The sequence below is a fragment of the Melanerpes formicivorus genome, unplaced genomic scaffold, assembly GCF_026170545.1.
Source record: "Melanerpes formicivorus ecotype bairdi unplaced genomic scaffold, bMelFor1.0.p_v2 SCAF_4, whole genome shotgun sequence".
Lineage (NCBI taxonomy): Eukaryota > Metazoa > Chordata > Aves > Piciformes > Picidae > Melanerpes > Melanerpes formicivorus.
In genome coordinates, this window is record NW_027142356.1 from 21,044,720 (window position 1) to 21,069,250 (window position 24,531).

Here is a 24,531-nt window from a genome sequence, read left to right on the forward strand (position 1 = left end):
AGAAACTGAAGACAGAGTCTTCCCAAGATGTAAAGGGTTATTGGAAAAAGCATTAGAAGTAGAAAGTATTTTCTGTATGTAAGGAGAACTAATCTCTAGAGATTATAAAAGTATTTATAACGCACCATTTATAACAGCGTATCAACTACATATAATATAGTATACTACTCAAGTGGTGAAATAGCCTCAACAAGATTATTTTTTGCTTTTTTAAATAATCAGGATATGGGATTTATCCAGATAGAATTATCTTGCCTTTAAGGAAAGAAGGATTATAGGATTTGTGTGCTCACTTTCTGCCTGATATACACATGGTCCTCAATACAAATCTGTCACTTCCAAATGATACACAATAATCACACAAAATAAGATCAAGAGATATGAACTCATTACGCTTAGTTATAGAACATAGCCAACTGCTGTCAATGAAGAATGGAGAATAGCAAACCTGATCAACAATGTCGTTGACTTTATCACGCTCACAGTCCAAAATCACTCGCCTTTCCTTTTTTACCTCTAGATCTTGAAACAGTGAACGGTAAGTTTCATCTTTTCTGTCATTGTTAATATTTCCTACATTTATAGCAGTCACTTGCCATTTCTTTTCAGCAGCAGAATCCAGCACAGCTTGCAATGTTGATAAGCCTAGTGAAGCACAGGAGAAAACAGAAGATAGGACTGATAAAGCTTCAGGAATAACAAGCTTCTAGAATGTGATTTATGAGACTACTTATTTAAGACTTCCCTGTAACCTGTCCGAACTGCTACAAATTCTTAGGACTCACAAATGGAGATATGTGTGGTCCAAATCTCTTTGTATTGCATGGGATTTCTATTTTCTGCAAGGAATCAGAGTAGAGCCTTGTAAAGTCAACATTTTGATTTTGCTTCACCCTTCTGCAGAGTGGGATTTTGCAAGTTTCACTGATCCACTGCTGGAATTCTCTATGTTGGGAAAGAGCTCTTCTAGGATATCCAATAATGACAAGCTGCTAATTAGGAATGCAGTTGAACTGCTGTAATTCACAGCACTTGAGCAGTACTGTATTTAAACCCAGACCTCACACAAGTGTATGGTAAAATTCCCATGTTCTGCAGTTGCACTAATGGAGTTATGATTTCTGTTGCCTACAGACATACCCCTAATTATGAAAGAAGATGAGCTAAGATACATTTTTCCATATGGATAAGTAGGCTCAGTGCTAACACCTACAAGGGGTCAACAGAAGTTTGCTTCCATTTTATTCTTTTGGCATATTCCAGACAGGAAGCTGTAATGGTCTGTACAGCTGCAACTGCCTTCAATATAATGTAAAATCAGTGAACATTTTACTTGACTGGTTTTCCTTTTCAAGAATTAAATAACAGAGTACAGAAGCATGAATGTTGCTGCTAGAAATTAATTTCTGCTATTCAACAAATACCATTTTAACAAGTTCCGGCAGCAAAGGAATTAGACTTGTCATGTTTAAATTCCTTCCAGAGAATTCTATGTAATTCTAAAGTGCAATTTTAAAGATGGCAGATAGACTAATTTTCTTTTTTTTTCTTTAATACTTTCTCACAGGCAGTTGATGTTTTTAAGCCAATTGACATTTTTGCACATTCATCTCCCCTGAAGTCATAGAGCACCAATAGTAATTTCTTCGAGGCAAATTTTTGTCTTGGTATATAAAGGAAGTTTCAGGTATAACTCTCATGAGAAATAATAGTGGTTATGACCACAAACACAGAAAGAAAGTACTAAGAAGTAATTTAGTTTGTGAATTAAATAAATAAACAAATAATTATTGGTCAGTGTTTAGCAATTCAGTTTTATCAGGGAAAACGGTAAAGACATACAGTGCTATACGGAACAGGTCATCAGCAAAGGAAGAAAATGGAAGCCTTCCAAAAGCACAAATTCAATGATTATCTCAAATAGTTCTGGTTTTCTGTCAGCTTTAAAAAGGACTAATATAAAGTTTTGTATGTCGTGCAATCAATATTTGTTTTAAAATAATAGATAAAGACAGTCCAAGGGTCCTTATAAACCATGGAGAGCTCACACAAAAAGATAATTACTGTATGTAAACTAAAAGATGAAGGGAATATTTTAAAACACTAAAGAGTACTACACCTCAAAATAATGGTAACTTCAATGATAATTTAAAATAATTATAAAAAAAAATCCAGACAACCAAACCAACCAACCAAAACCCACACCCCAAACCAATAAACCAAACTAAACTGAAACATATAATCTGTTTACTCTGTCTTAAACAGCATCTCAGTTAGGCATAAATTAATTAGGGCTATTAATGTTAATATTCTCTATTACAAAGGATTTCTATATTTTACTTCTCTGATCTTCCATTCCTCCCAGGAACACTCTTTTCTCAAGGTGCTCTCTGAAGACATGTCAAATGGCTGGCTGGATTTCTTGCTTTTCATAGGTGTCATATTTGTCATCTCCACACAGTTAAGTTCTACCTGATAGCAATAACACATTCTAATGCAACGAAAAACAAACCAAAAAGGTCTTCACAGCAATACTTTCGTGAATGTGTCAGTATCTGGCAATGGAAATGGGACTCTGCAGAGGAGAAAACTCCAATTACAGTTACTTCTTTAAACTGCAGGAATAATTCTAATCAGGAACCTCTTGTGGCTGAAAGTCTTTTGGTTTTCAGGGGATAAACTCTTAAATCAGTGAGCCTCTGAACAGAGGCTGAGTAAATTAGTAATTGTTACACAGAATCCTCCAATAATGTCACTACTGGCAACACAGAGGTGGCAAGGAGGGTAAGGGACACTGACCCACATTACATGAGAGCAACTGTCATATTAATCCAGCTGCTGCTCCTATACAATGTGGCTCAGCATCACTATTAGCTTGAATGTGTATATACTGGATGACCTCAGTTCTTTAGACAGGAATGAGGTATAAAATTGCCCCACACTTCAACCAGTCAGGTCCTAAACACAGAAAAGCTGTAAAAGTAGCAATAAATTATTATTTTGGAAAAAGTTATCAAACCAATTACTGTTAGCTTCCCCAGCTTCCATAAGGACTAAGTCTCTTTGCCTTTTCTATCTCACTCCTGAAGGTGACAACAATTTAAATTATCTGTAATTCCTTAAATATACACCACTGTCACTACATTAACATTTATACAGAAGTGTTTAGAGGAATTGTGGACCCTCTTTATTCAGCATTTGATGTCAGCGATGCTGACTGCAACTGCTTTGACTCTTCAGATTAACCTTGTGTAATCAGTGGGAGCACTGAAGAACAAGGATTTACTTAACATAAAGGTGGGAGCTTCATGCATTGCAACTTTTTGTCACTGGGGTGCCTTTCCACAATCAAAACAAACAAGGGGAAAAAAGGCATAACCAACGGGTAACTACAAGTAACAATTCCATGCCGTTATTTGTGGCCAGATTCAGGCAGTGCAGCTCCCAAGAACTAGGTGTTCTTCAGTATTTCTTAAAAACAAACCACACACAGCTCATGTACTACACACTACCAGCTGACTAACATGAGTGTTGGCTAAGTAATTTTACATCTGTCCTTTCTACAAAGGCAGTGGCAATGGAAATGGGACTTTGCAGAGTCTTTGATTCTAATGTGAATTTGAAAAGGCTCTGCCAGAGAAATGGCTTAGGGTTCATTGTCCCACACAACATTACTGTTGGAGGGTACACACCAGTATTAGTTTATCTAACTTTAGTGTTTACAACAGTGATAAATTTCTGCCTTGAGGAAGCCCCTTCAGCTTCTGAAGAATATGATGCATAAATGGTATCAGAATGCAAAGAATCTTACGTCACTCCATTACTCAACAAACCATGGTGTAATACAACCATCCTTCAAATCTAGTGGCACCTTGTTATTTAATGTGCACTTAATTCTGACCAATGCAGATGAGCCACAAAATAGCCTTTTTAAAGGGAACAGCATAAAGTAAGAATCAAAAAACATTAACCAAGGACTACTAGGTAAGAAGACCCTGACAACAGAATGACAATAATGGAATCCCAGAAAGTACAGTCAAAACCTCTCCAATTCTGTATACTGCTGCTTCTTGTCAGAAAATTGATGTACCACGATTTGCAAGTGATTTTTCCCAGTTCATAAATTGTTATAGTATTACTGCAACAGTCATAAAAGGACACAGGACTTGAGACGGCTGTACTACATTCTATTAAGACATACTGTAATTATTTCATTCTTATTCAGACAATTTTGTTTCTCTTCCAAAGGCTTATTTCTGAATTGAAGATTACAGTTACACTTCCTGCAAGTAAATATTCCTTTCCTTTTTTACTTTTCTAATACTAATTCAGCATTTCAGTGATACAGATCTAGCAAACAGTGTGCAGATAAAAAGTACCACATCTTACCTCTGTCACTGTCATACAAATATGCAAACTTGGTCCACTGATAGTATTCAATCAAGCTAAGAAGTGCTCCCTTGAGGTCAGGTCTCATCTGAATGACAAAGGGATGTGTTCCATCTGTTGGGAAGCTGGGAGTTATGAAGGAGACATGAAGGGTCCCACAGAATGATGTTATGGTATTTACAGACTTCTTGTCATAGAATCCAAAAATGGCAAAGACTCCTCTTGAAAACTGGGAGCAGACTGGGAGGGAGAATGAAAAACAATTAGGTGGAAGAATTTTTTCCCCAAAATTTCTCGAAAATGCTATTATGTATATATTGAGAAATAATGAAAGTATCCAATCACATAAATACCAGGAGAAAACAGTAATATTCTGCTATGGAAATTATTGTTAGTATTATCAATCAGTAATATAAAGACTCCTTAAAAAAAATAAATCAGAGGTATGGTTCAGATTCCTAGATAACATAGAAATATCACAAAGTTATTCCTAAATTCAGTTTACAATATAAAGAATAGTGATGCAAACATCAATGGCAGCTGTAATTTATAGAATGAGTCATTACAACCACACACAATGTTGTGAAAATAGTTAACTTTTTGTCATGGTAAAAAATAAACTGGTTCTGAGGTTGGGACTCACTGAGCTTTTTGCAGATTACATATTTTCCATTTAGTTAAATATGAAGCTAAAAGTAGAAACAAATCTATTAACAGCAATTAACAGAAGTAAGAAGTTTATTTGTTTTAAAACCTTTCTTTTTCAAGGCATTATTTTAAGTCTTGCTTTGTAGAACCCAGCAAAAGCTGGTCCTTCGGGATGACACTTGCAGTCATGCTGCAGAAAGAATAACCTCATCGGTGTAAGTAACATGCTGATTATTTTTCTCATTGGAGACAATTCAAGTCAATTGACAAATGCTACTGATCACTACCACCTTTGTAAAAGAGCTGGTTCTTCTAGCCTGGTTTCTTCCTTGACATTGCAGGCTATATTAATGCTTAAAATTTTAAAACCAGTAAGGAGATGTTTATCTCTGATTGTCATTTATCACTTACACATTCCTAGGTTTGCATGTAGTCACTTTGAACAAGAGACATTCTTCTAGAGAAAACATCTAGTCAGCCTCATTGCAATATTTGACATAAATCACAATTGAAGCAATTGAAACTAATTTGGTCCAGCTATCTGGCGCACTAATCCTTGAACACAAAGGCAAAAATTAGTTAACTTATTTTTTAAATTTCTTGGTTTTGAATTAATATCAACCCAATACTTTCCCTGTTAAGGTTATCACATCTTTGAATCTTTAAAAAAAAAGATCATTCCTTTAGAATCATTATTCATTGTTGTTCTCTTTTCATGGCTTTGCTTATCTATCTTTGCTACCACATACTCTCTTACCTGAATCATTTCTATTCTCCAATTAAAAGCACCTTGAGAATGTTGATGAAATTCTGAGTCTGCCAGTATCAACAGTTATCATCTATTAACTTTAATTAGGTCAGAATTTCACCTCAGGTTAGAGAATACAAGTGACTAAAAAAATTGGATGAGTAAGATCCCTTTACAAAAGGATGTTGCAAGGTTTTCCAGGGCTAGGGTACATGATGGTCAGACCTCTTTCGTTGCAACTGCGTGTAGTGTACTAAGGGTGTAACTGCCTAGGTTGAACAAAGGTTTCTGAAAGAGTCTGTAAATTTTCTAAAGAGATTTTTCTGTTCAAAGAACTGGAACTCCTTGTTCTATTTCAAATTACTTGCTGAGACAAATTCAACTCCCTACCTCCCCACAGACTCATGAACAATTGTTCCTCATCTGCAGCGAAGGCTAAATACTTTCTGAACTTGCTACAATAAAGGCATTCATGTCTCACAATCCACCTCTAAATGTGCAGGTTAAAGTACCAGTTTACACTTGGATCCCTGGGTGAGAATTCTGCAGCACACTGCTGTGATCTTCTGTATTAAACCATTTTAATCTTGTACATAAGGTGACAGAGACAACAACAGTGCCATCCCAGGATCAGTGAATCATAAAAAGGTTTATTCCAGTTTTGCTGACTCCTAGGATGCAATCTCCTGTCACACCTATTGCTTTCCTTCAATCACTGGTCAATGATTTGAGGCACAGCTACCTACAACAGCCAACAACCAAGGCAAGCTGCCTGCACCAGAAAAATCTGAAAACCATGGGTGGTTTCTTCTCAGAAGAACTACTGCTAGCCCTAATAGATAAACACCTGTGTCCTCAGACAACTGTACTCCAATCTTGGTTCCTCCCCCATTCTTCTTTCCCCTTCCTGACACTGGAGAAATACAGATCTGCCAGGCCTCAGGTACACATATTTGGGGTGGTGAAGGTCAAACTGCTTACGCTGTTTGTAAGTGTTAGTTAAGGCTCTCCTCCTGGCTCCTGAACTTACATAACTACACAGGTCTCAAAATCCATTTAAAAGTGAGAGATAAGTGAAAAGCAGCACCTCTAACTGGACAAGTCAAATCACTGCCATACTAGCTACTTAAAGAAGATACATTTTAAAAGCTGAAATCCACCCATAAGTGTAGACAAATGATAACATGATAAAAGCAAATACATTTTATTTTAAACATTATTATGAAACATTATGGGGAATGAGGTGTCTCAGGAGCAGAGGGAAAAGAGATGGTGATCCTGTAGATAATGCAGAAAGTGTAATTGTTTTTGGCAAGATTCCCACCTTAGACTAAGTCTACAGTCATGTTGTTATTGTTGGGAGACAGTAGTTTTATAATGGTGAATCACAAGCTGTTCACAGTTATTAAAAGTCATGATGATTACAACTTATAAGCCATAGAAACATGAAAGATCTATTTTATTAAAGACATTAGAAACAACTATCAGGAGTCATTTCTTTGAAGCTCGACCATATGAATTGTTTTCCTTTGGGTTTATGTTGTCCCAATCTTTTCTTTGAAAAGAGCCCAAATCTGTTCAACCACAAAACTAAGCTTAAGCCTGCAATGAGAAATGGGTGTCTTGTCATGGGGCAAAACTACCTGCTCAGTTATTAACTCTTCCACTATTAATCACATCTGTTTTTTCTTACAACTTCCTTTATACTATGATACACTAACACTTCTCAGTCTTTCACACTTTCTCCATTTCACTAATCAGTTTTGCAAACTAGCATTATAGGGCAGGATAACCTGGTATTTAGCCCTGTGGTCATAACTCCAGAAACAAATATGGAACATATTTCTGTGATGCAAATCATCTTATACCTAAGACTCAAAAAGTGTCAACAGAAGTGTGTATTAAAAAACTCTTAAGTGTAGACATATTACAAATATGCTTAATTTTACACAATGAAGTGATGCCAGCCTAGGAATGATAGCTCATTTTCATGACTGTAGAACTGAATCTTTAGAAGCATAAACTCACTTAGAAATAGTTGTGTTTGAATACATATGTTTAGAAATTATTTCTGATCAAGTCTTTCTAAGCTAAAATTCCTTTCCAAAGGTAATGAATGCAAAAATTATTTACATTCAGGGACAATTCCATTGGGAAAAGAAAGTTAGCAAATGCTCATCTAACTTACTGAAAGAAGTATCCAATGGTACCTGCATACACATAATTTTCAAAAAATATTATTATGACTCCAGCCTTCCTCTAATTTTCCCAAGTATTTCTGTATTTTTATTTATATGAGAGGTATGATACTTGGTTTCTGTCCAAAGATGAAGATTTGAAATGAGAGAAAATATCTGCCATTCAGTGCTTTTATTTTAGATGCTGTCTAGTACCACTGTAGTTTTATATGTTCTTTTATTATACTAACTTGGTTTACTGTAGTGCTAAAAAAACTGTTTTAACAGAAACATAGGGAAATAAGTCTTCAGGGCATATTATTTAATCATGCCCTATGGAATAATTCTCTTACTTCTAAGAGAAAGAAAATACAGCACATGCGTAAAGAAAGACTCAAGCACTGCCTCTGCAAAAAGGACAAAAAAAGAAAGGAAACTCTCATTAGTCTGAAAGGTTGATAGATGAGTTGGAAGTGGCCAGGAAGAAGAAACAGCAACTGAATGCCCAGTTGGTAATTTCAGCTTCCAAAACGCGACATTAAGAACGAGCAGACGGTAGAAAGGAACCGCAAACAATAGACGGAACAAAAGTAGCAAAAAATAAGAAAGAACCACAGCTGCCAAAAGAATTCACATGTGATTGAAACTGCATCAGAAAATCATTATGAAAATAAAAAACAATACAGATTGCTTCCAAAGCCATTAACAAAATTACAGCATAGCAGAAAGCATATTGCATACATTTTTATAGACTACACAGTTTTTTTTTCCATAGTGTTATATATAGTGTTATAGTGTTTCATAGTGTTATATATAATCTTCATGGTCTGTTCTGTCCGTTCAGATTACACTATTGCCTTATAGATGTGAGGGGTAAACTTCTGGAAGAGGGAGTAAGGCAATTGGAATCATGCAAGACCCCTCAAAGTGTTACTTAGAGCCCTGAAGCACTTTGTATGTAGACAGCACAACTTCAGATGAAGCTGCTTTTCCTAGGGTCATGGTAGGCTAAATAAATTAGGAAAAATCCAGTTCTCCAATGTTCAAAGAAGAGCATAACAACTGAAAGGTAAGACAATGGTCCAAACTTTCATGCTAGGATTCAATAAAACATGGACACAGAAAACAAATAAAGGCTGATGCTTAAAAAAACCAAGACATCCATTACCAAAGCTGAGAGGCAAATCAGTGCCAACTAAAGCATCAATGGTAATCAGAACTAAAAGTCTGCTATAATTGTGGATAACAAAACAGTGAAATACATGGGGAAAATAAAACACCTTTTTGTTTCTTTTTGCAATTTTTCTTTACAGCACAAGTAAATGTGGACCTTCATCTTATTTCGAGAAGTTATGAAAACCTGGGATTATTGCCATGCGACACCAATCTAAACTGTGTATTGTCATTTTTGCACATTTCCTCACTGGGAAAGGCAATCATGGAATACTGAGCTCACACAAAAAAGGCAAAGTATAAAGTGGACTCCATAAGTATTTCAGTCATTAATTCCTCACCTTAACATTAAGCATTACAGCACACAGTATGGTTTAGAGCAACAGCCAGGCAGTTACCAAACAAACAGAAAAGAGGCCTGTTTTGCACAGATATGACTAGAGAAATTTGGTCAGCTTCAGAGCGGGAAGAAATAAAAATTTAAATCCTGAAGCTGGAATGTCTCTAAAGGACAATTAGAGTGGAGCAGGTACAAAGAACATTTTTCCACCTTCTCTGGCAAAAATGTGGTCTTCAGTTATTGCTACGACCTGAACTGTTGTTTAGAGATAATGCAACCGAATGGAACTTTCCACACCATGTTTTCACCAAAAGGGGCTTTTGCAAAACTAAAAATCAAAACCTGTGCTGCACCAGTAGGAAACAAGCTCAAAGACTAGAAGAGACACAAATTATTTTAACCAATCAGTCACACTTCACACTGAGGAAGAACTTCGTGCCAATATGGGATATTTTAAGCAAGTACAAAAAAGCCTTCAAGAAGTTAGTGCCCATCTGTTAGGAAAGTACATGATGATATGACACAGCTTCTCTATATGCTAATGCTGCAATAATGAAGGTGGTAAGTAAACATCATGTTCAGATTGAAACAACAGGTCAGAAAACCAGTCTGCTTCAATGACAGTGGCATTCAATTATATATTGCTAGACTGTGTACTGTAAGCATTTGAAAATCTTTCCCATTGCTAGGGCAATTACCACGATGAAAAACAAATCACTGCAAATGCCACTGAAAGAATCACATTAAAGCAATTACGCTTTTACAAATAAAATAAGATTCCTGTAATAAAATTAAAATGCAATTCAAGACTTCTCATAAATAAAACTGCACATATTCCACACAATTCTTACACAGCTCTTCTCAGAACTGTTAGGATCTTAGCATATTTGTCTAAATCCCCATTACTGGCAGCTGCAGGAGATGCAATGCCTCCTGAACCTTGAATTTGGAGACCGGGCAACTCTGTTAAAAGACAGAAATATAATTTGCTCTTGTATCCACAAAATTGTTCATCTCTTTCAGGAAGCTTCTCTACTCTGCCTTCCTCTCCTTCCACCACCCCAAATATAAACTGTGCTACTTTCATTTAATGATACACAAATAAACTCATTTATTTCCTTCAAGTCTAAAAACTCACCTTGCTAATCTGCAAACAGAAAGGGACCTGGGGGTGCTGGTTGACAGCTGCCTGAACAGGAGCCAGCAGTGTGCCCAGGTGGCCAAGAAGGCCAATGCATCCTGGCATGCATCAAGAATAGTGTGGCCAGCAGGAGCAGCGAAGTCATTGTGCCCCTGTACTCTGCACTGGTTAGGCCACACCTTGAGTACTGTGTCCAGTTCTGGGCCCCTCAGTTCAAAAAGGACATCGAGACACTTGAACGTGTCCAGAGAAGGGCAACAAGGCTGGTGAGAGGCCTTGAGCACAAGCCTTATGAGGAGAGTCTGAGAGAGCTGGGGTTGTTTAGCCTGGAGAAGAGGAGGCTCAGGGGAGACCTTATTGCTGTCTACAACTACCTGAAGTAGTTGTAGCCAGGAGGGGGTTGGTCTCTTCTCCCAGGCAATCAGCACCAGAACAAGAAGACACAGTCTCAAGCTGTGCCAGGGGGAAGTTTAGGCTCAAGGTGAGGAGAAAGTTCTTCACTGAGAGAGTCATTCACCATCGGAATGGGCTGCCCAGGGAGGTGGTAGAGTCACCATCCCTGGAGGTGTTCAAGAGGGGATTAGATGTGGCACTTGGTGCCATGGTTTAGTCATGAGGTCTGTGGTGACGGGTTGGACTTGATCTTTGAGGTCTCTTCCAACCTTGGTGATTCTGTGATTCTGTTTGTACTTTTCCCAACAATTGTAACCTTGCAGTAACACAAAATTGTGAGTGACCATCAAAGTGCTACCTGCTAGAGGTAAAAGCAGGTAATGAATTCTAAGTAGAAGTTATTGGCTTTTCAGAGCTTAGCTTCATGTCATGGAGGACTTGGCTCTTTCAGGAGCAAGCTGTAAGTTTGTGCAATCAACATAATCCTCCTGGATTTAACTGTGCCAATATAATTTATCCCAACTAAAAATGTATTCTCCATTTTTAGCATAACCATTTTCACAAACTTTTCAAACCAGAAATGTAGTATACATCTCCTTCTTAGTCAGCACTGCTGGAGGCATCCCTTTTCTACATTTCATTAAACTAATCATCTTTTGGTTCCCAAGAAAATTTGTATCTTAAAACTTGTAAAACAATTTAGAAAGAGATTAACTTGGTTAAGTAAAACTAATTTTATTAGAATGGCAGCAGACTGAGATTTAAGAAACTTGATTTTCTTTTCTTGAGCTAGAAGCACCAACAACTGCCTCTGAACTGATGGTCTAACATTGCCTAAGAACACCTTACACTATCTAAAAGGAAACATGGTTCAGCACCAAGTTTCACTATTAGAAGGCTGTGACAAAAGACTTGCAGCTGCCTCATGAAAATACTAAAATAATAATGAAATAGATCTTAAGGAAACTGCTGTAAGGACTAGAGGATTTCTTGAGGCAGAGAAGGTATAATAGGAAATATGCAAGTGATCTGTTGCTCTTAGAAGACTTTATATTTTTTAAAGGAACAGTAATTTTCCAGTCATTTGTGGCCATACACAACACTTTCTCAAAGTCAGATGTTTAGTCCTAGACATTTATTGCTTATATATCCCTCTCTGAAATGATGCAACTGGGAGTCTGCTTCATTCACCCAACACAGTCCAGCCTATACCTTGTCACTTCAGCACAGCTAGCAGTGTAGTATGCAGCACTGCTGCAACAACGTCACACCCAATCTAAGGGTTCAGTCCCTAGAGATAGCAAGTTTGATTTTAGAATAAGTAATCGAATTACAAATTTTGTCATAGATGAGTATCTCACACAAACTTGATTTCTTATGCTCTCTTGAGTCTAATAGCTTCTATCCCTCTCCATCTGTGAGAACTGGGCCTCTTCCATCTGTAACAACTTTCACCCAGCATTGCTCCAACCTAAACCACTCGCTAAGAGCAAAGAGTAGGTTACACTTTGGTGGATTTTTAGGCAGCACTTCCAGACGTACCCTTATTTCCTGTAACATCTGACAGACTTATAACATCCATTGGGATAAATCAACTGTTAACCTAATTACTGGGCTTTATTTGTATTTACAAATGGTCCAATATATCACACAACGTCCTATCTGCATGCCCTATATTTTCAATCACTTTAGAAATAACAGAAACATTATTTATTTATGAAGTATTAAAAACATTCAATAAACATATTATATTAGCAATATAAATCAGAAAAGCAGCAAAAGCCTCTTAATTAGTACACCCTAGTGAACAGCTTATTGTCCTGACTTTATGACTTTTAAATTAAGACAATAGGTTATTCAAAAATAAAACAGCACTGAGAGCTTTAAAATTTTAAAGTAAAGTGAGGGCTCATTGCAAGCACAGAATGAAAACTGACATTGCTTCCCTCTCATTTGTTAGCTCCTTTACTCTTTACTTGAGATTTCAAAATGAAGTAAAAGTTTTTAACATTGTAGCTCCTATTTGGGAAAATTCAGTTTAACGCTGGTGGAATAAATGATTGTTAACCAAAACTTACAAAGACATCATAAAGCATATCATTACCAGTTACTTTAGGAAAGCAATGATTCATACTTCAAAGTGGAACAGATTACAATATATGCTTTGTTTCAGTTTTTTTCCTCTTGTGTTCCTAACTCACAGAAGTGGAGCTAATTAGCTGACTGCTCTCTCACAGTAGAAATGCTTTGCAGAGTCCTACAGAATTTCTAGATTGGGCTTTACAAAAATGTGCCATTCACCCACCCTAACTGTCATTTCTGTGCTGTCCAAGTCATCACAAAAGAAAAAAACAAAATAAATAGAACTCAGTGTCAGGAAACTGCTGTGCACATAAGATGTGTAACTCAGTTTTGGAAAATGCACATTTCCACCACAAGGATTTGTCTTTATGTTTTAAAACTTCATTGTAACTTATCTGGCATGAACAATTGTTAAAATATTTACCAACACAATTTAGTAAACGCTATTTAGAAAACTCGCTTTAGCAAAGTGGAAAAAGCTTTGCAACTTTTCCTGTTATTAGTCACCTGAAATTGACCCTGTTTATTAAGCACTTCTAAGGCACAGATTTTTGTCAAAACAATGGTCTTTTCCAGGCACATCTGCATCAGAGAGATGAAAATCCAATTCTCCTTTGTATCAAGTATCAGAAAAAAGCATGGGGTATAGTGTACTTCTAGACCACTGCAGGTTCAGGGAGATGTTTCAACGTGTAGCTGATAAGCCTCCTAGACTATTGCCATTAGAAAACAAAATAAAAACTGCCACCTGCAGTGCACATTGAAAAACCAGATGAAGGATAAAATCTGAATGCCTCAGACACTTCTTAAAGACCTATTCATAGCATATACTGTGCACCAGTCATTCATACTCTACCTTGAACTATGTGTGTTAGCAAGCAGTGCAGCACCCTAAGAGCAGCTCCGTAAAATAGAAAATGGGTGTTGAATGTATAGAGCTTAGGGCTTTAGTCTGGGCCAGCTTTAGGTCATCCTGTGGATTAAATGAGTGCACTGATGTAACTTCAGAAACACATCCTCCAGCTAATTCAGAAAGAATGTGGTCCTTGTGCTTAGAGAGAAAACCAAGCTGCAAAGTTTCTTAAGGTAGTTTCATTAAAAAGAATAATAAAATTAAAAAATTCTTAGTCCAGACTGAAAGACTCAGGTGGAAGCACCCAGGTACTTTCATCAGGCAGGAAAAAGAAACAAACAAAACCCAAACAATAGTTATTCTGTTTATCCATGCTGACATCTTGCACACTAGTGTCTGGTTTGCTGCTTTGTTTGAAGCCCTAAGAGACTGAAATAATTCTAATTGTGTCTCTTTCCCAAAGAAGCATTATTGCCTCTCCTGTTCTTTCGGAAAACTCTTCCCTTGCAAACAAGTGTAATGATTTGGGTCTCTCATTAAGTGAACGCAAGGCACTGGCAAAATACACTAATTCATGCTGTAGATATTCCAGGCTGATTTGTTATTAGTTAGAGGTGGCTATTTAAAATTTCTAGCACAAGCCAGCTGGAGTGCTTGCTGTGCATTGCAAATATACTATAGAGCCTTCAATAATTAAACTTCAGAGCTATAAAACACAACTGAGCTCCTACGGTTAAAAAAAATTACTGTGCCTCAGCTCTACTAACATCCTCTGTTACTTCTGGCAAATCAAAGAGGCTTTATTTGTAGACTGAAAATATTTCTTACCTCTTCATAGAAATATCATGAGTTTTGTATGACACAGGTATTCTTTAATTGATGAAGACCACAAATTTCAGTGCTAAAAAAGACCAGCTTGATCAACTGATCAAGTTAAACTGCTAAGACTTTTTGTTCTATCTAACTACTAAAGAGAAGAATATGTTTTCTAGTGTTTCCCCTTCTTGAAATTCAATAGCTATTTCAAATTTTGGAGACTCTAGTTGGAGAGATTGTACACTTGCTTGTTTTGGCATTTTCCATAGGTAGATCCAGAAACAGATTATTCCAAATTATTATTACTAAAAGTATTATTTATCTCTAAGCCACAGTTACTGTATTTAATTGAAATCCTACCTATATTACAATAACTTTGTTCAGGGCAATCCAGTATTTCACACTCTTTGCCTGGAGTAATCAGTTTTTGCACATACAGCATTCTAACTCATACAATATCAGGCTTTTAAAATAGATTCTATAAATATACCTGACCAGCATGTAAAGCAACAAAATACAGCATTTTGTAGCATATGGCATGCAAAGCAGTGAAGTGAAGGGCATGCCTAGATCTCAGCTGTGGTATGCCACCTAGTTTGTTCCATAACACTTATTTAACCATATGGCTCAACCTAGGTGGCAAGCCACCACTGAAGCACAGGTGTGTATTTTTTCACTTGAATTCATGACTGGTGCAACAAAGCTGAAATCAGCTCTTCTAATCACATATTTATTCAGTGTCAGTTCTGTTGTGTAAGTTTACTTAGGGTTTACTACAAAAAAAACACCTGTGTGTGACAAAATACTTAATGTTTCCATGTTTAAAAACATTTCCCTTTGGAGAACAAGACCCAATCTAAAGCTCACAGAACAAGGATGATGCATTTAAAAGGAAAAATTAAAGTGTCTGACCAAGAGCAAAGGGGTTCTCCAACTTCCCTGAAGCACAGTCATCAGTATGGAAATAAAATCTCATTTATTCAGGCTCACACCTCCATGAGGCAAACAGAAAAAAAAAAAAAATCAGGGCACAGGTTTTCCTAGTCTTGGCTCTTCCAAGGGTTTTATTTTAGAACTGCTCTGCATGTGAACTAGACCCTCACTACTAATGCAATCTTTCTTGCTTTCCACTTGGCTATTCTAATTTAGGCTATTCTATTAGCTATTGTAGCAATCTGTTTCAAGAAGTCCTCTGAGCTTACTAGGCTTCATCTGCCAAAGGACCAGAAGTGGACATAAATGTTTCTGTATTTCAAACACTGCCAATTTGTTTAGCTACTCTCTATACTGAGGCAAGCTAAAAGTCACACAAAGGGACCTTTGGAGGTTATCTGGTCCAGCCAGCCCCCCGCTACTCAAATACCCAAGGCTGGTTGCCTAGAGAATGTCCAAATGGCTTTTAAGTATCCCCAAGGAAGGAGATTCCACACCCCCTCTGTGCATTCTGTTCCAGTGCCTGGTCACTATTGCAGTAAGGTGTTTCCTGATATTCAGACACTGTGTCCTGTGTTTCAGTTTGTGCTATGGACAAGGCAAACACACAAAAAAGCTGTAGGTCATTTAGCTAAATCTATCACATAAAACAATACCGGGATTCTTTCTCTACCCCTCCCCCTCCCAGCTCTTTCACCTTTTCATCACACATCCTTTTTTGCAGATACTGTGAAATAGATGTCTTGTCCTGAAGTCTACAATTGCCTCAGTTCATTCTCTATGAAACAAAAGCAGATAAAGACAATTGCAGAGCTGGTATTTCACTACTTGAAATTACCAATGGAAATATTTGCAAGAACCACCATTTTATTATGTAAACATATGAAATTCAGTAATAGCTTAATCTTATTCTCATTGGACTCACTGGAAGTTTTGCTATTTACTGAAACAGGAAGCAGATCAAACATGAGAAGGTTAATAATCCAAGCTCACTCACCATTGTGCAAATAGCAATTGATTAATTCAATGTATCACTAGAATGTACAGAGTGGCATTACACAGGAATAGAAAACTTTTCTACCACAGAAGCCCTGGGGTCAATCCATCGTGAATCAGTGTCAGTGCTGGTCAGTGAGCTCCGGGATGGAACTCTATGCCCAACACATACTCAGCCATCAGGGATCAAGTCCATGCATAACTCACCACCTTGCAGACAGCTATGCAAATCCCACTGAAATACTACTGTAAGATCACTGAAACCAATGATTCTATATAGCATCAGGGAGAGCAATTTTAATGAATCCAGAACAAACTTGCATTTTTATAGTGCTTAGCTTTACTAAGATATTTAACAGCAAGAATAAATTCAATGAGACAATGAAGATAATGTACATTTTGCTGCTATCTTCTGTCAACTAAATACTAGTCAAAACCTTTATCAACCCTGACTATGGAGACAGACTGCCAGCATGGCAGATAAATCTTGAACATTTATAAGATGCTACAACCATATGTCTTGATCAATTTATACGCAGATCCATTCCCTCAGCAGAACTTTCTTGCACTGTTAGACCATATTGTTGAACTGAATCCAGTACAACTCAAGTGAATAGGAACTGTTCCCTTTTAAGTTGAATGGTGATAAAAATGCAAATCAAACAAAAGTATTGTTTATAGCAGCCTGCATGTTTTGTATGTAGCTGGCAAATCATAAAAAGCTATATATTTGCAGATTTTTAGTAGAATGAAATTTATGTGAATTACAGGCACAAGAAAAATATAATTAAATAAACTGATTGTAAATGTAAATATAAATCAGTCAGAAAGAGGGCACAAAAGCTTCTGCCTTTCTGCTTAATATAGAGAGCTTGTAGAGTCTCCTTCCCTGGAGATACTCAAAACCCACCTGGATGCGCTCCGGCATGACCTACTCTAGGTGATCCTGCTCTGGCAGAGGGGTTGGACTAGATGATCTTTCAAGGTTCCTTCCAAAACATTCTGTGACTCTGTGATCCTGAGCCTCAAAGTGACTACCCTACAGTATCTTGAAAGTCACAGAAGTAGAAAACTGTGACAAGACAATCCCTGAGTTTCAATCACTGAAAAAGGAATTCTTTCTACCTAAACCTTATTGTTAGTGGATGCTATGTTGCAGTTACCACACAGTATCAGCAATACCTTTTACAGGGCATTTAAGACCTCAGTGACCATTCATAGAAAGGCATTTGAGATAAAAAAATAATAAAAAATTAAATAAATCCCCTTTCCAGTGCCTTAAAACAATGGTTCCCTTTCAAAGGAAAGAAATAACAAAAATTACACACTCACATTTATAGAGTTATTCCATCACAAATTGTACCAGAACTAACGACATTCTCCTCATTATGCGAGTGTATTTATCCTGTGAAAACTCTTATTCTAGAGTACTCCTGAAGAAATAATGCCTTCATTACAAGTAAAACAAAAAAAAATATCAAAAATATTAGACCTGTTTTCAAAGGCTGTAATAAAGGCCAAACAGTAATAATATTAATTAGTAAACTAAAAGTTCTATCAGTATAGATCAAAGAAGATTTGTGCCCTACTAATGTTCTATCAGCAGACTGTACAGTTTTTTTCAGTACCATTAGATGTACCTGACATCTCATTCCATAGTATGAAGATGTTTATGACAAGAGCAACTGAGCTAATAGAATTTTCTATAGGCAAAGGAGAAGCCAGAAAATAAATGTGAATGAAAAGAGGCAAGCAGATGAAACACCAAAGAAAGGGGGAAAAAATTCTGGGAAAGGTAAGAACAGAATAGAATAGAATAAAGGAATAGAATAAAACCAGGTTGGAAGAGACCTTCAAGATCATCACTCCAACCCATCAACCAATGCAACCCACCTAAACAACGGCACCAAGCACCCCATCAAGTCTCCTCCTGAACACCTCCAATGATGGTGACTCCACCACCTCCCCGGGCAGCCCATTCCAATGAGCAATCACTCTCTCTGTACAGAGCTTCTTCCTAACATCCAACCTAAACCTCCCCTGGCACAGCTTGAGACTGTGTCCTCTTGTTCTGGTACTGGCTGCCTGGGAGAAGAGACCATCATCCGCCTGTCTACAACCTCCCTTCAGGTAGTTGTGGAGAGTGCTAAGGTCACCCCTGAGTCTCCTCTTCTCCAGGCTAAGCAATCCTAGCTCCCTCAGTCTTTCCCCATAGGGCTTGTGTTCCAAACCCCTCACCAACTTTGTTGCCCTTCTCTGGATTCATTCCAGCAAGTCAACATCCTTCCTAAACTGAGGGGCAAAGGCGAGAAAGAACTTCAAGATCATCAATGGAAAAGTGTAATTTATCCAGTTAAAGGACTTCCTTACACATTCCTTGCTCTTTTCTCATGCCAAATGCTTAACCATTGAAGATGTCCCTTTTCTTTTTCTGTACTATAGCTACAAAAAATGCTTTGTCATTGCTGACAAGTTGCTGTTCTCAGAGGTGTTCAACTGGAAGTCCTACATACACTGCTTGACATTAATCACTTTCAGTATCAGCACCGAAAGCTGCCAAGCCCTACAATGTTTTGCCCTTTGAATGGTTAAACTCCTTGGCAACTGGAATTTGCAATCAACCAAAACTGCAGAACTTGTACTATTTGATAATGACACCAAGCTCAAGGAAGTAGCATCCTTACTTTACAATACAGGAAAAGACTAGTCCGCATCATAATGCAACCATCACCTAGCTGAGTCACACTAGCAGATTAAGTAGGGCACTCACATCAGAGTGGGGCAATAAGAATACAAGAAGAGTGAAATGCTTTTTCAGATTTTTAAGTAGCTGTAAAAACAGTGGGACTAACACCTTAGAAATTATTGCAATTAACAGTTCTTCTTGGGATTCTCTTGCAACAGAAGAAATAAAAGAAAGACTTCTCTTTGTGTCCAAAGGCCTGGAATTGCTGGAAATTTAAATTTATTTGCAGATATAATGACAGTATGTCAAAAAAGCCAATCTGCCTGTGATCAGACCCCTTTGTAACAGGTTCACGAAGGTACTAAATGCTCAATCCAAATACTGGCAGGTCAGTCAGAGGAGAAAAGTAATCTTTTCTAATGGTCCTTTAAGACAGTGCTTGCAATGACTTTAGTGCTTTCTTGCCTACACTTGATTTTATTGCCTACGTTAAAAAAAAAACCCAAAACATAAAATGCTTAAAGGATCTACAGAAGAGGAGTCACTGTGAATGATGGTATAGTGCATGGCAGTCTCAGAAAGAAACCTATCAAAGCCCTTTAAATTTCAACTCCTAAATTGTGAGCTGGAAGCTTCTGCCAGCTGTTACCAAATCACAACAAAATGCAGATCACTTTGGAGCAATCTAACGAGAAAAACAGGCCATTAGGTCATATGTAAACAGTCTGAATGAGGAAAGGAGCTAAGAGCATCAACCCTGTTAAGTAGCATAAGAAATGCTGAACTCCTTGTCAGGATTTGTATTTAAATTAGCAGAAAATTGCGATGAGTCTATAAAAATTACAAACTAGGGAAAAGGAAGCAATGATTATTCTGGAACAGTGTTCTCAACAGTAAAAATGTAAAAATCCTATCACCCTTTAACCCAAAGTAAAATAATACAATGACAGCAGAGTATCAAATGCTACTACCTCATAAGAAGGCAGCAGCTACCTATAGATAGAAATTCCACTGAGAAAACTAACACCAATGCAGCAACATTATGCTCAGATCAAAAATAGAAATATCCATTGTCCAGCATCCCATTAGTATGCATATGGCAGCACTGCAACATTTCTACTGATCATCTTCTTGGCAACTCACTAGCATCTTCAGTGCCAAGACTTTAGTACATGATCTTAGAGATACAAATTAATGACCTTAAAGTGAAATACATTCTGGACCGAAATTCTTGCCTGAGATTTCAGCCACTCCTTTTTCTAGACAGACTGAATAAAAAGAGAAGAAAGCTACACAATCTGGGGGAAAAAATAAGATAAAAAAAGGCAAAAAGCTAGAATAAATGAGACTTGAGGCAAACAACCCTTTGAAGACAACAATGAAGTGATAAATAAAAACAACACACTTCCAGACTAACTAGGTACTTCAACTGTAATAAACGGATTGACTGCAGAGAGTGAACTAAAAGGGAGAAGATTAAGACAACCTCAAGGGAGATCTGTCCAAATATTCTTGAAGATATGGGGAACTGATCTGTTTAAATCTAGAGGAAATCAATGGCTGTTTATTTAGATAGCTGATTAATTTAACAGGTGCACCTTTCACATGTCACCATCACAGGGTGAATTCTGACCACTGGGTCAATATTATTTGGAGTATATGCTTAGCTTTAGGAGACAGGCTTAGCAATTAAAGTGCCTGTTACTGATATAATATCCAAGAACACAGATTTGCTACATTTAATTCAAGCTCAGCTACAAACTAGGAATACTAAGAGAATAGGTTTGGACTTTTTCATCTCTCATTTACTTTACAGTCTGCTCTGTCTTTAGCAATCCTTGTGAAACTTTTCATTAGCTTCTTTTTAGAAAGGTGGAAGTAAAAATTAACATCCCTAAGCAAAAAATTATTGGCAGAGGTTTAACATTGGGTTTGTTGAATCTAAATATAGAACTTGAATTAGCAGGAAAAGACAGCTTGAATTTATACTCTCCCATCTTAGCCCATCATTTCTTTATAGACTCTGAAGTATTTCTTTTTTCTCTGTCTCCCTACACACAGTAACCTACTATCCTTCATGTCACCATCACATCTGAATAAATTAATTTTTAATAGAATCACTAGATTCTGTATTGCATCAGGATCATCCTAAACCGACTCAGTACACTCCTCTTTACACAACCAGTCAATCTCTGGAAGTAGTATCTCAAAGCACTGTTCATTAAATGAGACCCACTTTTGTATAATGTCTCATGATCACTACTCTGTCAAACCAGTTGTCAAGCTGCAGTTCATATGCAGAGAATGCAAAACTTTTTTCATAACAAGTATGTTATAATCTTAAATATAGGTGTTCTAGTACATACTGAAAGCAAATATTTAAGATTAAATATTACCTTTTTAGCCCCTTGCAATTAGAGAGACTATGGTAGACTACCAGAGTTTGGGTCTGAATTAATATTACAGGTGCTGCAAAAATTAGTGCCTTTAAACAATTACAACTCTTCAATAGCAGCCAAAATAGAATTCCTGCTTGCTGAGAATTTTGTTCAGATACTAAAACAAGGACAGCCGGCACAACTCGGTAAGATTAAGAGATCCCTCTAATCAATGTTTTGGTCTGTTTTAAACAATGCTCTTCATTTACAAATTATTTCAAATATAAAAGTGTTTGAAATTTCAACATCATAAATTCAGCTGTATTTAGACATTATTTAATATTTTTATTATTTATTTCCATTTAGTTTTATTAATATAGTTAGGATTGGTGACTTACTACATAATTTCTTCTGCCAGCTGTCTCAGATAAGTTTGTTCATTCCTGACCTTCAGGGACATGGAAACAAACAAGAAGTAATATCTGGAACAGCCTCTCAAGGAGAAAAGGGAATACTAGTCCCCATCCACTAATCACAATTAAGAATGAGAAGCAAAGCACCTTGTAACACCATTTTCATTATGCATATTGTTGTATAACACTAGATTCACACCAGTGCCTCATTTTTAAAGGCACATTTTAGATAGTAAGCAGAAATAAAACTAACAGTTTACTGTACCTTTATGTTTCTGATCATTTAAGACCATCTCACTTTGATAAAAGCCTCTATGTTTCTGACCAAGGAATATTCTTTTTCTCCTAAGACTAGATGTATATAATTCAATCAAACTTTCTGTAATAAACACTGGTAATACAAAATAGCAATAAATGGCAGGAAGAGTCAGTATGCCATTTAGTGAAGTAACCTCCTCACCTTCTTTTGGGGCAAGCATAATCTGGCAACTGAAACAAAAAACTTGAGAACATAAGTTTTCTTATACTACTGAGAAGGTGTTGACACAGGAATCAGCTGAACTCTGTGATTCTGTGGTTTGGTGGGATGGGGAGGGAAAAACACAGCAAAAGGCTCAAATGTCATGACAAAGGACCAGGAGCACTCACCAACTATGGTTACGTGCAAAGGACAGACTTGAGGAAACAAAATCAATTTAGACAACAAAACCACCATCAACTTAACAACTGAATCAGAGTAAGGCAGTGATAAATACAACTGGATCTTAAATACATGTTCCCCCCATCCCTCCCTTCTTCTTGGGTCCAGGTTTGCTACCTCCTTCCCCCAGCACAGGGGGCTAGGGAATGGGGATTGCAGCCAGTTCCAGTCTATTCCATTGTTGTCTCTGATGTTCCTTCCTCCTCAGAGGGAAAACCCCTTCATGACTCCTTCCCTGTGGCAATATGACATTCCTCCCATGAGGCAGTCCTCCATGAACTTCTCCAGCTAATGTGGGTTTCTTCCACAGACCTCAATCCTCCCAGAGATGGACTGCTTCAGCAAGAACTTCTCCTGGAGTCATGACTTCTCTGGGAACAGTCCACTGATCCAGCATGGGGTCCTCCATGGGTGCAGGCAAAATTCTGCCCCACTGTAAATCTCTAAGAGCTGCAGGGTGTGACCTGCCATTTCACCATGAGCCAAAGGAGAATGGCTGCTCCATTGTGCCGCTCCCCCTCCACCAGAACCCCATTAGATGCAAACTCAACACAATACAACACAGATCTTACACTGTAACTCACACCTTGGGAGAGCAGGAACAGTCTATATTTAAGATCTATTTCTATGATATTCTTGATTTCATTTTTGTCTTAATCTCTACTATGAGTTTGTGGTGGTTATCAGGGAATCAATGTAAAGTCCTTTTGATGTTACTACATGGAATCTCATTGTAAAATAGAATTTATAAATTTTCTTTGCAAAAAACATAATTGCAACTCAAACCTGATCTAAAACACATATGCCAGAAAAAAGCAGGTTGTTCAATTTTTTGTGTGTTTCAGTGTCTCTTCTCCAAATGAGAGGACATGTAAGAGTTTACCTGTTATGCTGCACCTACTCGCCTTGCGGAACAGAATGATTCTTGACTGAAGGCAGTGTAATGTGGTAACAGAAATAACACAACCTAAGATTCTGGAGTGGGATTTAAGAATAGGGTTGGTCAGAAACATTTTGGTAAGACATTCATCTTCTGACAACTGAAACTTATTGAAATCAGTCTTTTCCCCTTTTCCTTCTTCCCTTTCATCCCAAAAGAGAAATTCTAAGATCCAAAATAGAGTTTGGGGTCACAAAGAAAGAAAAAGGACAAGTAAAAGGGAAAAGTGTTCTCTAATTGTTACTTATTTAAATACATCCATTCAAGTACCTGAATGATGCAGAGGGGGAACTGACTTTCGATTTTCCCTCCCTTCTGCCTACTTATTTGTTCTTCTTATGTCTTGCTGCTCCCCCTCTTTATCTTTTTTCCTTACCCACAGGAAATGTCTGATGTTTTCCATCACTCATTACAAAGAAAACTAATGTCAAAACAAGGAATTTTTTCTGTCAAACAGAATTCTTGCTTTATCACCAGCCCTTAGGAAATTTAGACTCATTTCCAGTTCTGCTATAGACATTTGTTATGACCTTGAGTAAACAGTTTAATTTCCCTTCACTTCTCTTTTGCACTGCTGAAGAAAGTTCTTCTGTCTCCCTTGTATACTTCAGTTTTGTACTTCTTGGGCCAAAGACTGGCATTTACTATACAGCTGTGCAGCATCAAATACAATAAACCTGCAGTATCTCCAGGGACATACAGCCACAAATGTAAATCAAACAAAT

At 37.3% G+C, this 24,531-nt stretch overlaps 1 protein-coding gene across 6 annotated transcripts in view; it reads right to left on the bottom strand.

The window, feature by feature from the left end:
* The window catches only part of GRIA2 (glutamate ionotropic receptor AMPA type subunit 2), an 88,374-nt gene that overhangs the window by 45,412 nt on the left and 18,431 nt on the right, over positions 1-24,531 (bottom strand). For all 6 annotated transcript variants that reach the window (XM_068137207.1, XM_068137206.1, XM_068137205.1 and 3 more), the window contains exons 3-4: positions 4,390-4,629; positions 449-645 (exon numbers count right to left, since the gene is read on the bottom strand). In XM_068137207.1, the coding sequence (XP_067993308.1) occupies positions 449-645; positions 4,390-4,629 (437 nt within the window). The remainder of the gene's footprint in view (positions 1-448; positions 646-4,389; positions 4,630-24,531) is intronic.